Source organism: Chiloscyllium punctatum, chromosome 5 (genome assembly GCF_047496795.1).
Source record: "Chiloscyllium punctatum isolate Juve2018m chromosome 5, sChiPun1.3, whole genome shotgun sequence".
In the NCBI taxonomy this organism is placed as follows: domain Eukaryota; kingdom Metazoa; phylum Chordata; class Chondrichthyes; order Orectolobiformes; family Hemiscylliidae; genus Chiloscyllium; species Chiloscyllium punctatum.
Genome location: NC_092743.1, coordinates 59,686,393 through 59,704,621, shown reverse-complemented (window position 1 = coordinate 59,704,621; position 18,229 = coordinate 59,686,393). Strand labels below are relative to the sequence as shown.

The 18,229-nt window shown below is 40.5% G+C and overlaps 1 protein-coding gene across 3 annotated transcripts in view; it reads right to left on the bottom strand.

Annotated features, from left to right (window-relative positions):
* The window catches only part of rock1 (Rho-associated, coiled-coil containing protein kinase 1), a 205,184-nt gene that overhangs the window by 130,363 nt on the left and 56,592 nt on the right, over positions 1-18,229 (bottom strand). For all 3 annotated transcript variants that reach the window (XM_072570409.1, XM_072570407.1, XM_072570408.1), the window contains 3 exons: positions 14,242-14,379; positions 9,142-9,317; positions 8,361-8,445 (listed from right to left, as the gene is read on the bottom strand). In XM_072570409.1, the coding sequence (XP_072426510.1) occupies positions 8,361-8,445; positions 9,142-9,317; positions 14,242-14,379 (399 nt within the window). The remainder of the gene's footprint in view (positions 1-8,360; positions 8,446-9,141; positions 9,318-14,241; positions 14,380-18,229) is intronic.

Genomic DNA, 18,229 nt, shown 5'->3' with positions numbered 1-18,229 from the left:
GCTCAGAAACATTACAGTATGGCAAGACTGGTCACCATGTTACTAAAAAGAAGACACAGAGATACTGAAAAGGGTGGAGGAAAGATTTGCAAGGGCGAAATCAGAAATGCATGGTGTTGCGGAGGTAAGGTGGCTCTCACCCCGATTTTCAAAATACCCTCATCTTCTATACCTTTGATGTCCAATTATTTTCTTTACAACCGAGGTAGTCAAAACCATCAGATTAAAATTCAATTGTGTTTGGCCCTGGTTTAAATTAATTGGCTAATATTCAAGCTGGTTGCCTTACATCAACGAGGTAAAAACAATGACTGCAGATGCTGGAAAGCAAATACTGGATTAGTGTTGCTGGAAGAGCACAGCAGTTCAGGCAGCATCCAAGTAGCTTCAAAATCGACGTTTCGGGCAAAAGCCCTTCATCAGGAATAAAGGCATTGAACCTGAAGCGTGGAGAGATAAGCTAGAGGAGGGTGGGGGGTGGGGAGAAAGTAGCATAGAGTACAATGGGTGAGTGGGGGAGGGGATGAAGGTGATAGGTCAGGGAGGAGAGAGTGGAGTGGATAGGTGGAAAAGGAGATAGGCAGGTGGGACAAGTCCGGACAAGTCATGGGGACAGTGCTGAGCTGGAAGTTTAGAACAAGGGTGAGATGGAGGAAGGGGAAATTAGGAAACTGTTGAAGCCCACATTGATGCCCTGGGGTTGAAGTGTTCTGAGGCAGAAGATGAGGCGTTCTTCCTCCAGGCGTCTGGTGGTGAGGGAGCGGCGGTGAAGGAGGCCCAGGACCTCCATGTCCTCGGCAGAGTGGGAGGGGAAGTTGAAATGTTGGGCCACGGGGCGGTGTGGTTGATTGGTGCAGGTGTCCCGGAGATGTTCCCTAAAGAGCTCTGCTAGGAGGCGCCCAGTCTCCCCAATGTAGAGGAGACCGCATCGGGAGCAATGGATACAATAAATGATATTAGTGGATGTGCAAGTAAAACATGATGGATGTGGAAGGCTCCTTTAGGGCCTTGGATAGAGGTGAGGGAGGAGGTGTGGGCACAGGTTTTACAGTTCCTGCGGTGGCAGGGGAAAGTGCCAGGATTGGAGGGTGGGTTGTAGGGGGGCGTGGACCTGACCAGGTAGTCACGGAGGGAACGGTCTTTGCGGAAGGCGGAAAGGGGTGGGAGGGAAATATATCCCTGGTGGTGGGGTCTGTTTGGAGGTGGCGGAAATGTCGGCAGATGATTTGGTTTATGCGAAGGTTGGTAGGGTGGAGGTGAGCACCAGGGGCATTCTGTCCTTGTTACGGTTGGAGGGGTGGGGTCTGAGGGCGGAGGTGCGGAATGTAGACGAGATGCGTTGGAGGGCATCTTTAACCACATGGGAAGGGAAATTGCAGTCTCTAAAGAAGGAGGCCATCTAGTATGTTCTGTGGTGGAACTGGTCCCCTGGGAGCAGATTCAGTGGAGGAGGAGGAATTGGGAAGACGGGATGGCATTTTTGCAAGAGGTAGGGTGGGAAGAGGTGTAATCCAGGTAGCTGCGGGAGTCGGTGGGTTTGAAAAAAATGTCAGTGTCAAGTCGGTCGTCATTAATGGAGATGGAGAGGTCCAGGAAGGGGAGGGAGGTGTCAGAGATGGTCCAGTTAAATTTAAGGTCAGGGTGGAATGTGTTGGTGAAGTTGATGAATTGCTCAACCTCCTCAGGGGAGCACGAGGTGGCGCCAATGCAGTCGTCAATGTAGCGGAGGAAGAGGTGGGGAGTGGTGCCGGTGTAATTACGGAAGATCAACTGCTCTATGTAGCCAACAAAGAGACAGGCATAGCTGGGGCCCATACGTGTGCCCATGGCTACCCCTTTGGTCTGGAGGAAGTGGGAGGATTCAAAGGAGAAATTGTTACAGGTGAGGACCAGTTCAGCCAAACGAGTGTCGGTGGAAGGGTACTGTTGGGGACGTCTGGAGAGGAAAAAAACGGAGGGCTTGGAGGCCCTGGTCATGGCGGATGGAGGTGTAGAGGGATTGGATAACCATGGTGAAGATGAGGCGTTGGGGGCCAGGGAAACGGAAGTCTTGGAGGAGGTGGAGGGCGTGGGTGGTGTCTCGAACATAACCCCAGGGCATCAATGTGGACTTCAACAGTTTCCTCATTTCCCCTTCCCCCACCTCACCCTAGTTCTAAACTTCCAGCTCAGCACTGTCCCCATGACTTGTCCGGACTTGTCCTACCTTCCTATCTCCTTTTCCACTTATCCACTCCACCCTCTCCTCCCTGACCTATCACCTTCATCCCCTCCCCAACTCACCCATTGTACTCTATGCTACACTTTCCCCACCCCCACCCTCCTCTAGCTTATCTCTCCACGCTTCAGGCTCACTGCCTTTATTCCTGATGAAGGGCTTTTGCCCGAAACGTCGATTTTGAAGCTACTTGGATGCTGCCTGAACTGCTGTGCTCTTCCAGCACCACTAATCCAGAATGCCTTAACATCAAAACTAGCCTAGGTTGCCAGCTGCAGAGCCAACTGATACATATGTTTCAATATCCAAACTGTCTGTGCATCTACAGCTGCTTAGACTTTTTTTTAAAATCTCCAAGCTTTGAAAAGCACATCACTTCTTAAAGGGAACACACACTTTTCTCTCCTCTCCTCTCCACCCCCCCAAACCCAATCACTTTTAAAAACAAATTCTAACCTCTTGCCTTCCAACTACAAGTATTCTGCACAACTTCGCAACAATGGATATGCACATTACTGACAGGCTGGATCTTCTCTAGAGAAAAGGCTTGAGAATATTTAAAATGATCAAATGTTTTGCATATGGACAGAATGTTCCCTATTATAATAGAAAGCACAAGAGGCTATCATAATAACATGTAAGCATAATATAATAGCATTTTACAACAGGGAATTCAAAAGAAAATTTATCATTTAAAGGCTGGTGAGAATAGGGTGTATCTGCATACACAGTATACACAAAACAAATATCACAAATTTATTAGAATTCTCCGTGGATGTCACAAGTATGATGGATAAAGCAGGCTCAATAAATTTAGTGCATTTGGATTTCCTGCCATAGAAATAGTTACTGCAAAATATAAAAGCTTATGTTGGGAGGCAATATATGAGCAATTCAGTTTGAGGGTGAGAAACTGGGGTCTCACACTAATGTTCTGGAGTTAAACAAAGGTTACTACATAGGCATGAGGACAGATTTGATCCGAGTAGTCTGGGCAGAAAGAATAAAAGGTAGAATAGTTGATGAGCAGTAATAGATATTTCAAGAGATATTCAATTCCTCCCAACTAAACCATTTGTCAAAGAAATATTCTAAGAGAGAGAAAAAAAAACATAACCAAGCAAGGAAGTTAAAGATAACATTAGGACAAAAAATAAAGCATTCCATATTACAAAGACAAGTGGCAGGCTGGAAGATTGGTATACTTTTAAAGATCAACAACTGGTTACTGAAATAGTCATAAAAGAAGTAAAGGCAATTTATTAAAGAAAATAGCAGAAGATTAAAAAATGGATAGCAAAGTATGCAAAAAGGATAAGAGTAGCTAAACTAAAAGTTAATCCCTTGCAGAATGAGACTGGGGTGTTAATAATAGGGAACAGAGAAATGGTGGAGACACTTAACCAAAGTTTTGCCTCAGTTTTCACAGTGGAGAACTCTAGTATTATCCCAATAGTAACAGGTAATGCAGACATTGTAGAAAGGGAGAAACTTAAAACAATTATTGTCACTAGGAATAAATTACCAAGCAAACTATTGGGATTAGAGGCAGTCAGGTCCCCAGGAACTGATGGCCTACATCCTATGATCTTAAAAGAAGTGTTGGCAGAGAAGTTACAGAGTCATACAGCATGGAAACAGATCCTTCAATTCAACCAGTCCATTCCAACCATAATCCCAAACTAAACTAGTCCCACCTGCCTGTACTTGGCCCATATCCCTCAAAATATTTCTTATTTTCATTATTCATGGACTTATCCAAACATCTTTTAAAAATTCTCACTGTACCCGCATCCACTACTACTTCTGGAAATTCACTCCATACATGAACCACTTTGAGTAAAAATGTTGCTCCTCTCACCTTAAAAATATGGCCCCTAGTCTTGAATCCCCCATCCTAGAGAAATTATACCTGTTATTCACCTTATCTGTACCCTCATTATTTTACAAACTTCCAGAAGGTCACCTCTCAACATCCTAGACTCCAGTGAAAAACATCTCAGCCTAGCCAGTCTCTGCTTATAACTCAATCCCTCTACTCCTGGCAACATCCTGGCAAATCTTTTCTGAACCCTCTCCAGCTTAATAATATCCTTATAATGTTAGTTTAATTAATAATAATTTATTATTATTATATTCCAAAGTTTCTAGGCTACAGGAAAGATTCCAGCAGATTTGAAAAATGCTATTATAACACTTCCTTATAAGATCGCACACAGGCATAAAATAGTAAACTACAGACTAGTTAGTTTAACATGTGTTGTTGAATTTATTACAGTCCTTTATTAAGGAAGTAATATCAGGACATTTGGAAACTCAAAATGCAATCCATCAGTCAGCATAGTTTTATGAAGGGTAAATCGGGTTTAATTAATTTTCTAGAGTTCGTCAAAGATGCAAAGTGGATAATAGCTAGATGTAATATAGCTAGACTTTGAGAAAGCATTTGATAAGGTCCCACTTAAGACTAATTCACAAGGTAAGATCACATGGAGTTAGGAGTAATTTATAAGCTTGGATAGAGAGTTGGCCAATGAACAGAAAGCAGAGTTGGAATAAATGGATATTTTTCTGATAGGAAGTGGGGTGCCACAGGTTTTGGTCCTGGGTCCTAACTATGTACAATTTTTGTAAATGACATGGATGTAGGAATATGACCAAATTTGCATATGACACTAAAATGGATGGGAAAGTAAGTTTCAATAAATGAATAGGAAATTTATAATTGAATATGGATAGGCCAAACTTTGGCAGATGGAATTGAATGTGGATAGAGTCATAGGCATAGAGTCATACAGCACAGAAACAGACCCTTCAGTCCAACTTGTGCATGCTGACTAAATTTCCGAAACTAAACTAGTCCCATTTGCCTTTACTTGCCTCCAAAGCCCTCTAATTCTTTCCAATTCATGTACCTGTCCAATATTTTTTATTTGTTGCAACTGTACCTGCATCTACCACTTCCTCTGGGAGTTCATTCCACACACAAATCACTCTCTATGTGAAAAAGGTTGTCCCTCAGGTCCCTTTTAAATCTTTCCCCCTCACCTTAAAATTATGCCTCTAGTTTTGAACTCCCCTACCCTAGGGAAAAGACCTTTGCTATTTACCTTATCCATGCCCCTCACATAATATGTTTGTAAACCACTTTAGGGGTTGTTAAGAAGGCATATGGTGTGCTAGCTTTCATTAGTAGGGGGATTGAGTTTAAGAGTACTGAGGTTATGCTGCAGTTCCATAGTATCCTGGTTAGACCACACTTGGAATATTGTGTTCAGTTCTGGTCGCCTCATTACAGAAAAGATATGGAAGCTTTATAGAGGATGCAGAGGAGATTTACCAGGATGCTAACTGGACTGGAGGGCATGTCTTATGAAGAAGGGTTTAGGGAGCTAGGGTTTTTCTCATTGGACCAAAGAAGGATAAGATGTGACTTGATTTGGGGTGTACAAGATGTTAAGAGGCAAGATTGAGTGGATAGCCAGAGACATTTTCCTATGGCGGAAATGTCGATCACGAGGGGCATAATTTTAAGGTAATTGGAGTAAGGTTTAGGGGAGATGTCAGAGGTAGGTTCTTTACTCAGCGAGTGGTAGGTGTGTGGAATACACTGCCAGCAGTGGTAGTAGAGTCAGATATGTTAGGTACATTTAAGCAACTCTTGGATAGGCATGTGGAAGTTAGTACAATGAAGGGTATGTAGGTTAGTCTGATTTTAGATTAGGATCAGAGGCCAGCATAACATCAAGGGCTGAAGGACCTGTCCTGTGTTTTACTGTTCTATGTTCTATGTTATCCCTCAACCTTCTATGCTCCAGGGAGCAAAAGTCCTTGCCGATCCAGCTTCTCAAAGCTTTCAATACAGTTGCAACATCTCAACTCCTATAGTCAATTCTCTGAGAAAAAAAGTGTGAGGTTATCCATTTTGGTTGCAAAAATAGAAAGACAATTTATTATCCAAATGGAGAGAAACTTTACAGAGCTTTGGTGTAGAGAGATCTGGGTGTCCTTGTGCATGAACTGCAGAAAACTAGTACAGCAGGTATTAAGGAAAGCAAATGAACTTTTGGCTAAAGGAATGGAGATAAAAGTAGTGAAGTACAGTTGATGCAACTGTAAAATGTATGAGTGAGATGACACCTTGAATACAACATACAATTTTGGTCCCCTTGAGGAGGAATGCAGTTGCACTAAGATAGTTCAGAGGAGGTCTACTAGATTGAGTTCAGAGATAAGAGGCCTTAGGAAGTAAGCTTAAGCAGTTTAGGCCTATACTCTTGAAAGTTTAGAAGACTGGGAGAAGATCGGACGTAAGTAAGATGCTAAGGGGATCCACAACGTGGATGTAGAAAGGACATTTCCTCTTATGGGTCAATCTGGAAAGAGAGATTGTGGTTTTAGGATAAGGGGTAACAGATTTAAAACAGATATGAAGAGAAACTACTTTTCTTCAAGAGTCGTGAATCTGTAGAATTCACTATCCCAGAATCTGGTGGATTACAGGATACTGAATAAATTTGAGGAGAAAATAGACATATTTTTAATAAGGAAAGTGGAGTCGAGTCTGATGTCAGATCCACCATGACCATATTGAATGGTGGAGCAAATTCAAAGGGGCTAAATTCTCTACTTTTGCTCTGAGTTCTTATGGATAAAGGAATGAATGACGGACAGAAAACAGACTTAGTTTAAATGGGTTATATTCATGTGATGAACTGTAACTCCACAGGGGATCAGTGCTGTTTCTTTGCTCCATATCATATGTAATACATTTCCCATGCAAGTCCAAATCAATTCACAAGCTTTATTAATGACTTGGGTGAGGAACAGATCTCAGTACCAATATAAATAGGAAAGCAAGTTGGGAGGGTGAATCAGAATCTGCATAGGGATTCAGACAGGTTAGGTGAATGAGCAAAGAAATTGATAGGTGGTACGTCATGTGGGAAAATATGGGTTTTTGTACAATGGTGGGAAGAATAGAAAAACAGATTATTATTTAATGCAGATAAACTACAAATCTTGAAATACAGAAAGATCCTGATACCAGTGTCCATAAATCACATGAGGCTAGCATGTAGGTACAACAAGAAATTAGGAAGACAAATGGAATATTGGTCTTGTTAGAAAGTAGATGGAATATGAAAGTAGGGAATTCTTGCTACAACTATACAGAGAATGATGAGAACAGGTGCAGAGAACGTGTACAGTTTTAATTTCTTTATTTGAGGTATGTTCGCATTGGAGACAAATCAGAGAAGGTTGATTTTGGGTTGAAAGGGTTGACTTATGAAGAAAGGTTGAGTCTATCCTCATTAGACTTTAAAAAGTCATAGTAGTCTTGGCAGGGTAGGACACATAGGACCTGAGAATTTGGAGGCACAGTTCCAAAATATTGAGTCTCTTGCCTAAGATGGAAATGATTCAGAATTTCTTGTCTTGAGGCTGTTAATCTTTGATTACTCCTGACAGCAGTGTAGGCTGGGTCATGTGACATATAGAAAACTGAGTTGAACAGTTACAAGGAAGTGAAGGGCTTTAGATGGTAGGCAGAAAAGTGGAGTTAAGGCAACAGTTGGATCAGTAATGCATTTATGGAATGGTGGGGACAGGCTAGTGGGATCAAATGGCCCGATCTTACTCCTATTTCATATGTCCTGTTCTTATTTGCTTATGGAGCCAGACAGCTACATGAGGAAGAAAGGAATAAACAGTTATGATGGTAGATTTAAATTAGAAAAGATGACATGCTCAATTACAGCATAACTGGCATAAACTGGCTGAGTCGAAAGGCCTGTTTCTTTGCTCTATTTCCGATGTAATACATTTCCTAAGCAAGTCCAAATCAATACAGAAGTCACAAAGCATCTATGAGCTGGGATATTTTCACCAAGTTCAGAAAATGTGATTAAAGCACAAGCAGTGCGTTGTCATCTGATCCTTGGAAAGCATTACACTTAGGAATAAATATATCCTGTATTACTCAAAGACACGGTAATGGTTGATTATGTAATTCAGATATCAAGATAAGAAAAAAATCAGGTCACTTCATCAAACTTTGAAACGCTAAATTCAGAAAAAAAAACTAGAGATTAACACGTTTTCAATGAATAATTATCCAACATGGGATAAGGTGACTTACTTTATTCATCTTCATGCAAGTTCCAAAATCTGCCAATTTTAAGTGACCAGCTTTGTCAAGCAACATATTATCTGGCTTCACATCTCTGACAAAAAAAGCAAAAAAGACACTTTTATAATAAAATAAAAGGGTAGCTTAAATGCTAATAATCAAAGTTCTTGCAAACATGTAATTTAGACGCATGGTACACACAACATGCACAATTACATGCACTCCAAGACAAATAATGCAGTTTAATTCACAACCTTAGGATGGCCCAAAGCTCTTTACAATTAATGACATTTTCTTGGTATCTGTTCACTTTTGTCACATCATTTATATGACTGCTGATATGGCCAGAACAAAAAAAAATCGATGTGATAATAATGAACTGGTCTGTTTTAGTGATGTTGGATAAATGAAGTACAAGTATTGACAGATAAGTAGGGAGAATTTTCCTGCTTTTCTTCAAGGTAGTGTCATGGATCTTCTGCAACTGTCTCAGAGGTCAAACAAGACCGAAGTTTAATGTCTCATCCAAAATATGATATCAATGAGAGTGCAGCATTCCTCAGTACTGTTGGCTGGAGCTCGTACTCAAGTCCCTGGAGCAGCAGTTAAACAAAAAACTTTCTGACCAAGATAAAGATGTTACCACTGTGGTACCAAAACACACACATGCTGGTTATGTGAATCTGTCTACACACTTTATAAGACATTAAAACCATAAACACAGCTGCAAGAAATTTGGTTATCAGTTCAATTTAGAAGTAACAATAACTATCGGAGGATGATTTATTACCTGTGAATGAAACCCATAGAATGAATGGCATCCAGGGCAAGCACAACTTCTGCTGTATAAAACCTGGCCCATTTTTCAGGCATATCGTAGTTACTCATTAAATTTACGAGATCCCCACCAGGCATATACTCCATCACCATGTAGAGATAGCGGTTATCTTGGAATGCATAGGATAGCTATTTATAGAATAACAATACATTTATTAATTCATAATACCACATTGTCAAGAGTAGCATCGCTATTACATACTATGCAAATGAGAATAACACTCATGTTGCGTCAAAAACAAATTTCTGCACATGCTGTAAATGAAAATAGAAAATGCTGGAAATGTTCAGCATCTGTGATGAGATATAAGAATTTATTCTTCAGGACCATGACATTCAGTATTGCTGTAAAGGGAAACACGTTGCCAAAACTTTTTGTTATGCAGTCATTAGGATAAACACAAGAATTTCAAATTAAAAATCCTCACAGCAATTTAAATTAACAGAGAAAAAGGTACTGAATGATTAGCAAGTTGATTCAAGATTCGACTGCAATTGCTGCCCAATCACAGAATCACATCTAATAATGTATATTTTGTTGTGGATATGCAACCAAGGACTGGCTGAATCATTCTGCATGCCCAAACAGATGATGTAGCCAATAGAGCCTCTCCTTGCAGCTTTTCAACCTGTCAGTCCAGAGCTGACCAATCATTGCTTCTGTTCCTTAGTGCCCAAATGCTGAATTACTTGTCCAGGTCTCAGCTGCAAATTGTGATTGGAGAAGATTCTGTAGCTGAGAGAGGGAAATGACAGAACCTATGATTGGAGGAAAAGCTGTTTACTTCTCTCTCTCGCCTACCTCCAATTATTGCAAAGCACTCAGTTCCCACTGTTAGGAACTGTCACTTTGATGTTCCTTTTTAAAAAAAGACTAACAATTGCCAACAGTGCATCCTGATTGGCTGTTTTACAGTTTGACAGGTAGCTCACACTCAAACGGATTAAACTGCCTTTCAAGCCAGCCAAATTGAATTGAATGAAACTAACAGAGTTGTATCACAGAGTTCTGATTGCTTTCAGCCTGACTGGTCAGAAATCAACAAAGCTATGTGAGAAACAACGTGTTCCAAGTGACTATCTGTTAAAACTTTCCGAAGGTTGGATCAAAGAATTCGGAATGGATGATTTCCAAATCCCCAGTGGTGAAAGTCCAAGATTTGGTGGAAATTTCTCATCCTTGACTAAATATATAAAAGCAGCTTTCTTGATAAAATCACTGTTTGCTATGTAAATTGCAAACTTACAAATGGGCCAAAGACTGCAACTTTCAAACCAACAAAGATCTCCGTTTACCTCAGATTACACTGGAAAGGCAAAATATTTTAAAATTTGAACAGATAAAGCAAGCAATTTCATATTGCTGTAATGATGAGTCTACATGAGTGGCATTTTATAATGACAGGATCCGCTGTCAGCCCCCCAAAAAATTCTGATTATCACAAAATTGAAATTCATTGTCTGAGAAATACCAGGCACCAACAATTGGCTGATTAAAGCAACATGTTCCTATGGTTGTGTAAAGTAGGCATGTAAAGACAGTACACAACTGGCTTCCGTCTGAAAAACCCAAAACAAAACATCAAATGTGATTCCGTGATTGTTCAGCAAATGGCGCCCAATCAGGACTGTATTCTTTGCTATAAGAAAAGCAGTTCAACATAAACAGTCAAACATTTAGAGCCATGTCTAAAACATTTTCTAGCAATGGCATACATTCATACATTGGGACCTGTTCACTGCAAATAAAATAGGCATTGCCTGCTGACACCAGAACTGCAGGCTAACTGCATATGTGCATAGCTCCAGACTCTCTGCTTCATTGTATCATGTGCAAATTCCACACTGTGCATATGCACAAAACAGATGCAACATCTCAATGGGTCTCAGAAGGGGGTTGCCTGGAGAGAACCAACAAGGTTGAGCAGAGGAGTGATGGAAAAGAGAAAACAACATGGCTGAAGAAAGAGGGAGAATAGATCAGTTGGGCAAAGTGAGGGCCCAGGTACCAGGAAACTTTCTCCCAGTTCTCTCCCATTCCCCCAGTCTCCTGGCTCCCTTCCTACCCATGCCTTCACCCTGGTCCCGATCTCTATATTTCCTGCCCCCTCTTCCAGGGCGCTGATTTCACCTCCACCTGGGTTCCCACTTTTCTCCCTTCTCTGTCCCAATCTCCTCGCAAGCCATATCCCTCCAAAACCAATTGTATGTGCACACGGGATTTACAAGGGTGTACAGCATGCATGCACTGCTGTCAGCAAACACAGCCAACAAAATATGTTCAAGATTTGTGCCTATTTTGAATTACCGAGAAATTTGTTGAGCATATAGTTTCCTGTTACATTTTCATGGCAATGCCTCAGCCAATTAGTGAACTTGCAAACTAATCAGCACCTCTGTGCCCTTGCAGTATAAATTGTTGAGAGCACTTGAAATGGATAATTCTTATATTTGTCCAGCTGCATTCAAATTAAAAGCTTCATAATTATTTACTTTCAACAACAGTTAATGACCTTACATAAAAACTGGCAAAAAATTAAAGATGTAGCACTACATGAAAAGGAAAGAGAAAGGAAAAAAGGGAATAAAGAACAAAAATGCAATTAGGTAGAAGGTCAGAGTGATTAAATGATAAAAGATATGATAGCATGAAACAGAACAGAATGCTAACAAGAAAAAGAAGTAAATATCATGGGGGGGGGGGGGGGGGGAGGAGCAGATTTAAAAGGGATCTATGGGGCAATTTTCTCACACAGAGGGTGATGTGTGTATGGAATGAACTGCCAGAGGAAGTGGAGGAGGCTGGTTCAATTGCAACATTTAAAAGGCATCTGGATGGGTATATGAATAGGACGGTTTAGAGGGATATGGGCCAAACATTGGCAAATGGGACTGGATTAATATAGAATATCTGGTCAGCATGGACAAGTTGGACTGAAAGGTCTGTTTCCATGCTGTGTAGCTCGCTGACTCTGACTCTATTGTGTCATTTTATTCACAATCTAGTATTGTAATGCCGGCTCCCTGAAAGGGATTTAATCTTTTGGTGGCTTTCTTCTGTACAACATTAAAAAGTCCTCAGTAAAGGTACTAAACTGAAAAATATCTTCAACAGAAACAAAAATGTCCGTAAACTCTGGGCATACACTCAAATAAGATCTCGGAATTTAAGAATAAATGTGAACTGGTGAATAATTAACTATGTAATGTTCAATATGTTAATTTCTAGATTGTTGTCAGACTTCAAGAAATTCTTCATGACTCTGTATCTCTTCTTCACACTATCTTAAACATTTTGTGAAATGTCTAAGTACTATGGACCACTCTCACTGATAACATTCAAAATATTCACTACTATAGTAGGTCAGATCTTAAGCAATGATGAGACAAAGTACAGGAGAGAGATAGAAAGCTTAGTGACATGTTGTAAAGACAACAATCTCTCCCTCAATGCCCGCAAAACGAAGGAGCTGGCCATTGACTTCAGGAAGCAGATGGGAGAACACACTCATGCTTATATCAACGGTGCAGGTGGTCAAGAAAGCACACCAATGCCTCTACCTCAGAAGACTAACAATCTAGAAATTTGGCATATGCACAATGACTTCTTACTAGTTTTTATCAATACACCACAGAAAGCATCCTATCCAGAGCATCAGAACTCAGTATGACAACTGCTCTGCCAAAAAACCTCAAGAAATTACAGAGTTGTATGCAGCCATCACACAAAACAGCCTTCCATCCATTAATTCATTCTATACTTCTCACTGCTTCTGGAAAGCAGCCAGCATAATCAATCTGCTGGGCAGAAGATACAAAAGCTTGAAAACACATACAAACAGATTCAAGAACAGCTTCTTCCCCACTGTTATCAGACTTTTAAAAGAGAGCTCTCATATATTAAACTTGGTCTTTCTCTACATCTTCTCTGTAGCTGTAACACTATATTTTGCATTCTGTTCTGTTATCCCCTTATACTTAGGTAAAGTAAGATTTGCCTGTATAACAATACTTTTCACAGTATATTGATATGTGACAATAATAAACCAAATCAAAAATCAAATCAAACTGTGCACAGACCTTGCAGACAAGGGATATTAAAAACAAATTCAAACCACAGGCTTGATTATTGCTATAAAAAGACACAATGTAATTTTTTTCCATCTTGCACTAATCAAGGCTGAGAGACAAGAAAATAAAATTGAAAAGGAAACAACAATTTAAACAGCACACAAAGAGGGTGCTGATTGGTTGAGCCATGGTTGCCATAGAGGTAAAGCTGAAATTGTTAATCTTTGTAGCTGAATAACCAAGAAGTGCAATAGGACAAATTCCTCTTTATCTATATAGAATAGAATCCTTGATTGCTGCACTTCATAAATATTTACATCAACTCCAAAATGTGCAAATCACACATCATAAACATTATACAGGACAGTGTAAGGTATGAATTACGTCTAATACAATATTTTGTGTTCAAGATCTACTTGAATTAGAGAGACATGATCTGCATATCTGGTTGAAAATAGTTTTATTTCGAACTTTTAACTTTGAAAATAGTGTGCCTTGCAACTTTCCTCCCTCCAAAAACCATTGATAGCTTCCTGCATTGAGTGTCTCACACAATAGTTTCCCTTTTGTAGGTTGTGATAGTAATTACTATTCATCAGTCAACCATGAATGGGTCATCAGATTATTTAATTGTGGAAAATTGTAAATCTATTGCCCTTGTCTCAAGCAATGCACAGTGCCTTTGCACATTCATAGTATCACAGTAAATTTTTGCTTTCTTAACCCATACTAGTGATGTCCCAGCTGACATAACATAGATGCCATCAGATCAGGAACAAATCTGGGACCAGTTGTTCAGTTTTAGTTGGTTTTGATCATTTATTAATCTCTCAAATTTAGGATGTCAACTATTTTTCACTTTGAACATCATTGATAATAATTTAAATATGAGGATTTTCAGATAAAATAAACTTGATTTATACACATATTTTCAAAGCCACTCTAGACAATTGTATTGATAGTAATAACAAATTTAAAATACCTGTACAACCCATGGACTATTAGCAAAAGCCATGATGCCCCTCTCTTCCCAAAAGAACGCTGAATCAGATCGCTTAATCATCTCAAACTTGCTGAGTAGTTTCATTGCAAATACTTTTCTTGTACCTCTGTGTCTCACCTTAAAAAGAAATATTGCAGGAGCAGTTAAATCAGAGAACAATAACCATGCTATCCTGTCTTGCCGTCACAGTAATTTTTAGTTAACTACCTGTAAGACTCATAAAGGCTTAATAGTATAGAAAGCCTACAGGAATATGCAAAATAGAGGGATGAAGTAAAAAAAATTAAGAAAACAATGAGAAAATATTAGCAGCTAAATCCAAGGAAAATATAAAGATGCATTTATTAGTAAATTGTGTGTAACAGCATAATGAAAAAGGGTAGGACCAATCAGATATACAAGGTAACTTTTGCACCAATAATGATGATGTTGTTAAGTTCTTAATGAGTACTTTGTCTCTATCTTCACAAAGATGATGGCTGATGCAGACATTCTAGTTAATGAGGAATGTGGAATATTCAATACAATAAGCATAATGCAAGAGGAAATACTGAAGAGATTGACATCCATGAAGGTGGATAAATCAACACAGCAGATGATTGGCGTCACAGGCTGTCAAAGGAAGGCAGGCGCGAATTTACACGTGATCTGAGGTTCAATTTCCTATCTTCACTAGTTATAAGCAAGATACTAGAGGATTGGAGATCTGCAAATTATATACCATTGTTTTAAAAGGATGTCAGGGATAGACCAAATAATTATAGCATATCCAATGATGGGCAAATTATTAGAATCAATTCTGAGAGGCAGGATAAACTGACATATACAAAGACATGTTATTAACAGGGATAATCAGCATGGCTTTATTAAGGGAAGGCCATACCTTACCAACTTAATTGGATTAACAAGGAGACTTGATGAGGGGTGTGCAATGGATGCTGTCTACTTGGAATTTAGAAAGGAATTTGGCTTGGTCTCATACTGCAGACTGATCGATTCAAAGTACTGTAAGACGTTGGACCCAAAATTGGTTCAGTGATGGGAAATAAAGGGTAACAGTCAATGGATGTTTTTGTGAATTGAAAGCAGTCATCAATGGAGCTTCATAGGGCTCAGTTTTGACTCCTTATTTGTTGTACGTATTAATGATTTGGAGTTAAGTCTGGGAGGTACGACTGGAAATTTGCAGATGGCAAAAAAAAATTGACGTGCAGTCAATAGTGACAAGGTTAGTGATTGACTCCAGAATGTTATCAATAATGTGGGTAAGTCGGTGGAAGGGTGGCAAATGGAATTCAATCCAGAGAAGTGTTAGATAATGTATTTGGAGAGAACAAACAAATAGGTACCACATAGGAGCAGCACAGTGGCTCAGTGGTTAGCACTGCTGTCTCATAGCACCAGGGACCAGGTTAAATTCCACCTTTGGGCAACTGCGGAGTTTGTACGTTCTCCTCGTGCCTGCATGGATTTTCTCCAGATTCTTTGGTTTCCTCCCACAGTCCAAAGATGTGCAGGTTAGGTGGATTGGTTGTGCTAAATTGCTCATAACGTCAAAGGATGTGTAAGCTAGGTGAATTAGCCATGGGAAATGCAGGGTTACAGGCCCAGAGTGGGGGCTCTGCGTGGGATGCTCTTCAGAGAGTTGGTGTGGACACAATGAGCCAAATTGCCTGTTTCCACACTGTAGGAATCCTATGATTCTATTCTACATTATAAATAGGAGGATATTGACAGGTGTAGAGTTCTTTGAGTACATATACACAGGTTCTTGAAGATAATAGGACAGGCAGCTCACTGGTAAAGAAAGAATGTGGTACTTCTTTTTATTGCACAATGTAGTAAACATTTTTTTAAAAAACCACAGGGATCCAATGCTGAAACTGGACAAAAGGCTGGAACTATGAAAAAAAATGTAGGTTAAGCCACAGTTGGAATTTTGTGTTCAGTTCTAGTCTCTGAATTCCAGGAAAAGCATTATTGCTCAGGCGAGTGTACAGTGGAGATTTACGAGAATGTTGCTAGGATTTGAAAGAAAAAAGATTGGATAAGGAAAGATTGCTCTCCAAGGAGGCTGAAGGTGTACTTAATTGAGGTGCACAAAATGATGAGGAGCACAGAGCAAAAACCCACTTCGCATAGCAGACAGAATCAGTTCCCAATTGCACTGATTTCAGATATTGGGTGGAAGGTAGAATAAGAAAAAATCTTTTCACTGAGAGGAAAAAGGGGTTCTAGAAGTGCTGCTCATTTGCTGGTGGAGGCAAAGACCCTCAACTTATTTAAAAGGAACCTGGATCCACACCTGAATTTAGAAAGGAATTTGGCTTGGTCTCATACTGCAGACTGATCGATTCAAAGTACTGTAAGACGTTGGACCCAAAATTGGTTCAGTGATCGGAAATAAAGGGTAACAGTCAATGGATGTTTTTGTGAATTGAAAGCAGTCATCAATGGAGCTTCATAGGGCTCAGTTTTGACTCCTTATTTGTTGTACACACCTGCAACTTGTAAGGCTACGTATCAGGTGCTGGAAGATGGTATTAGAATTGGTAGCTAGCTTTCTTTTTCCCTTTTTTTGGCTGGCACAGACATGATGGGCTGAATGCCCCCTTCTTGTGCCATAACTATCCTATGTTGCTATGGCTAGCTCAATCACGCAATAACTCAGTTGGGGGATATAAGTTCATACTGAAGCAGTTAACTTAGTACAGTCTCAGCACACAGGCTTGCATTCGCACTGGTAAAACTTGAAAGTGTAGGAAAATAGAGGTAGTGCATGTTTTCTAAAAACTGGTCCTTATGTAAATAAACACTATGGTTTACTGCTTTAATTGCACGGCAAAACAAAACCATTTTCTTAACAAGATCATGACAATTTAAAAATTACGAACAGAAAGCACATATCTGAATAGCTTTAAAAATGCTTTGAAAAAAATTACACAATAGGCAGGCAGGGGGCTGGAAGAACACAGCAAGCTAGACAGCATCAGAGGGCAGAGAAGCCAACATTTTGGGTGTAACCCTTCTTCAGGACTGGCGGTGAGTGTAGGGGGAGCTACAGATAAAGGGGTGGCGGGGGCAGGGTGGTGAAGTGGGGATAAGTGAAGACAGGTAGAGGGTATGACCTGGTTTGTCAATGGGAGGAATGAATTTGGTTGGCGGCAGGGAGGAGTGGAAGGGAGCAGGATGGGCTGGAAAGGGAGTCGGTGGATGGAAAGGGAGGGTTGGAGAAATTGGAGAACACAATGTTGAGTCCTTCAGGCTGTAGGCTGCCCAGGTGGAAATTGAGGTGTTGTTCCTCCAATTTATGGTGTGCATCATTGCTGCAATGGAGGAAGCCCAGGTCATATCGGAAAAGGAGTGAGAAGGGGAATTAAAATGGACAGTGACTGGGAGGTCCTGTCGGCCCCTGTAGACATGGCTGCCATTCTTGATGAACCATTCCCTAAGTTTACACTTGGTTTGCCCAAGGTAGAGAAAATCACATCAGGAGCATCTGATGCAGTAAACTAGGTTGGAAGAGAAGCAGGTGAACCTCTGTCTCACCTGAAGGACTGATTGGGTCCCTGGATGGAGGTGAGGAGGGTGGTGTACCAGCAGGTTTTGCGTCTTTTCCAGTTGCAGGGGAAGGTACCTGGGTTTTATTTTGGGGGGGGATGCTAGTGGACAGAATGGTGCAAACCAAGGAGTGTCTAAGGGAATGGTCCTTGCGGAAGGCAGAGAGCAGTGGGGAGGGGAAGATGTTCTTGGTGGTGAGGTCTTGTTGGAGTTGGCCGAAGTGTTTAAGGATGATATGTTGAATGCGGAGACTGGTGTGGTGGTAGCTGAGGACAAGAGGGACTTTGACTTTAATGCATGGGGTGGGGGGAGAATTAGAGCAGTGGAACAGGGAATGGAGGTGGTGCGGCAGAGGGCTGCCTGGATGATAGAGGGAGGAAAAGCACTTTGTTCGAAATAGGTGGGC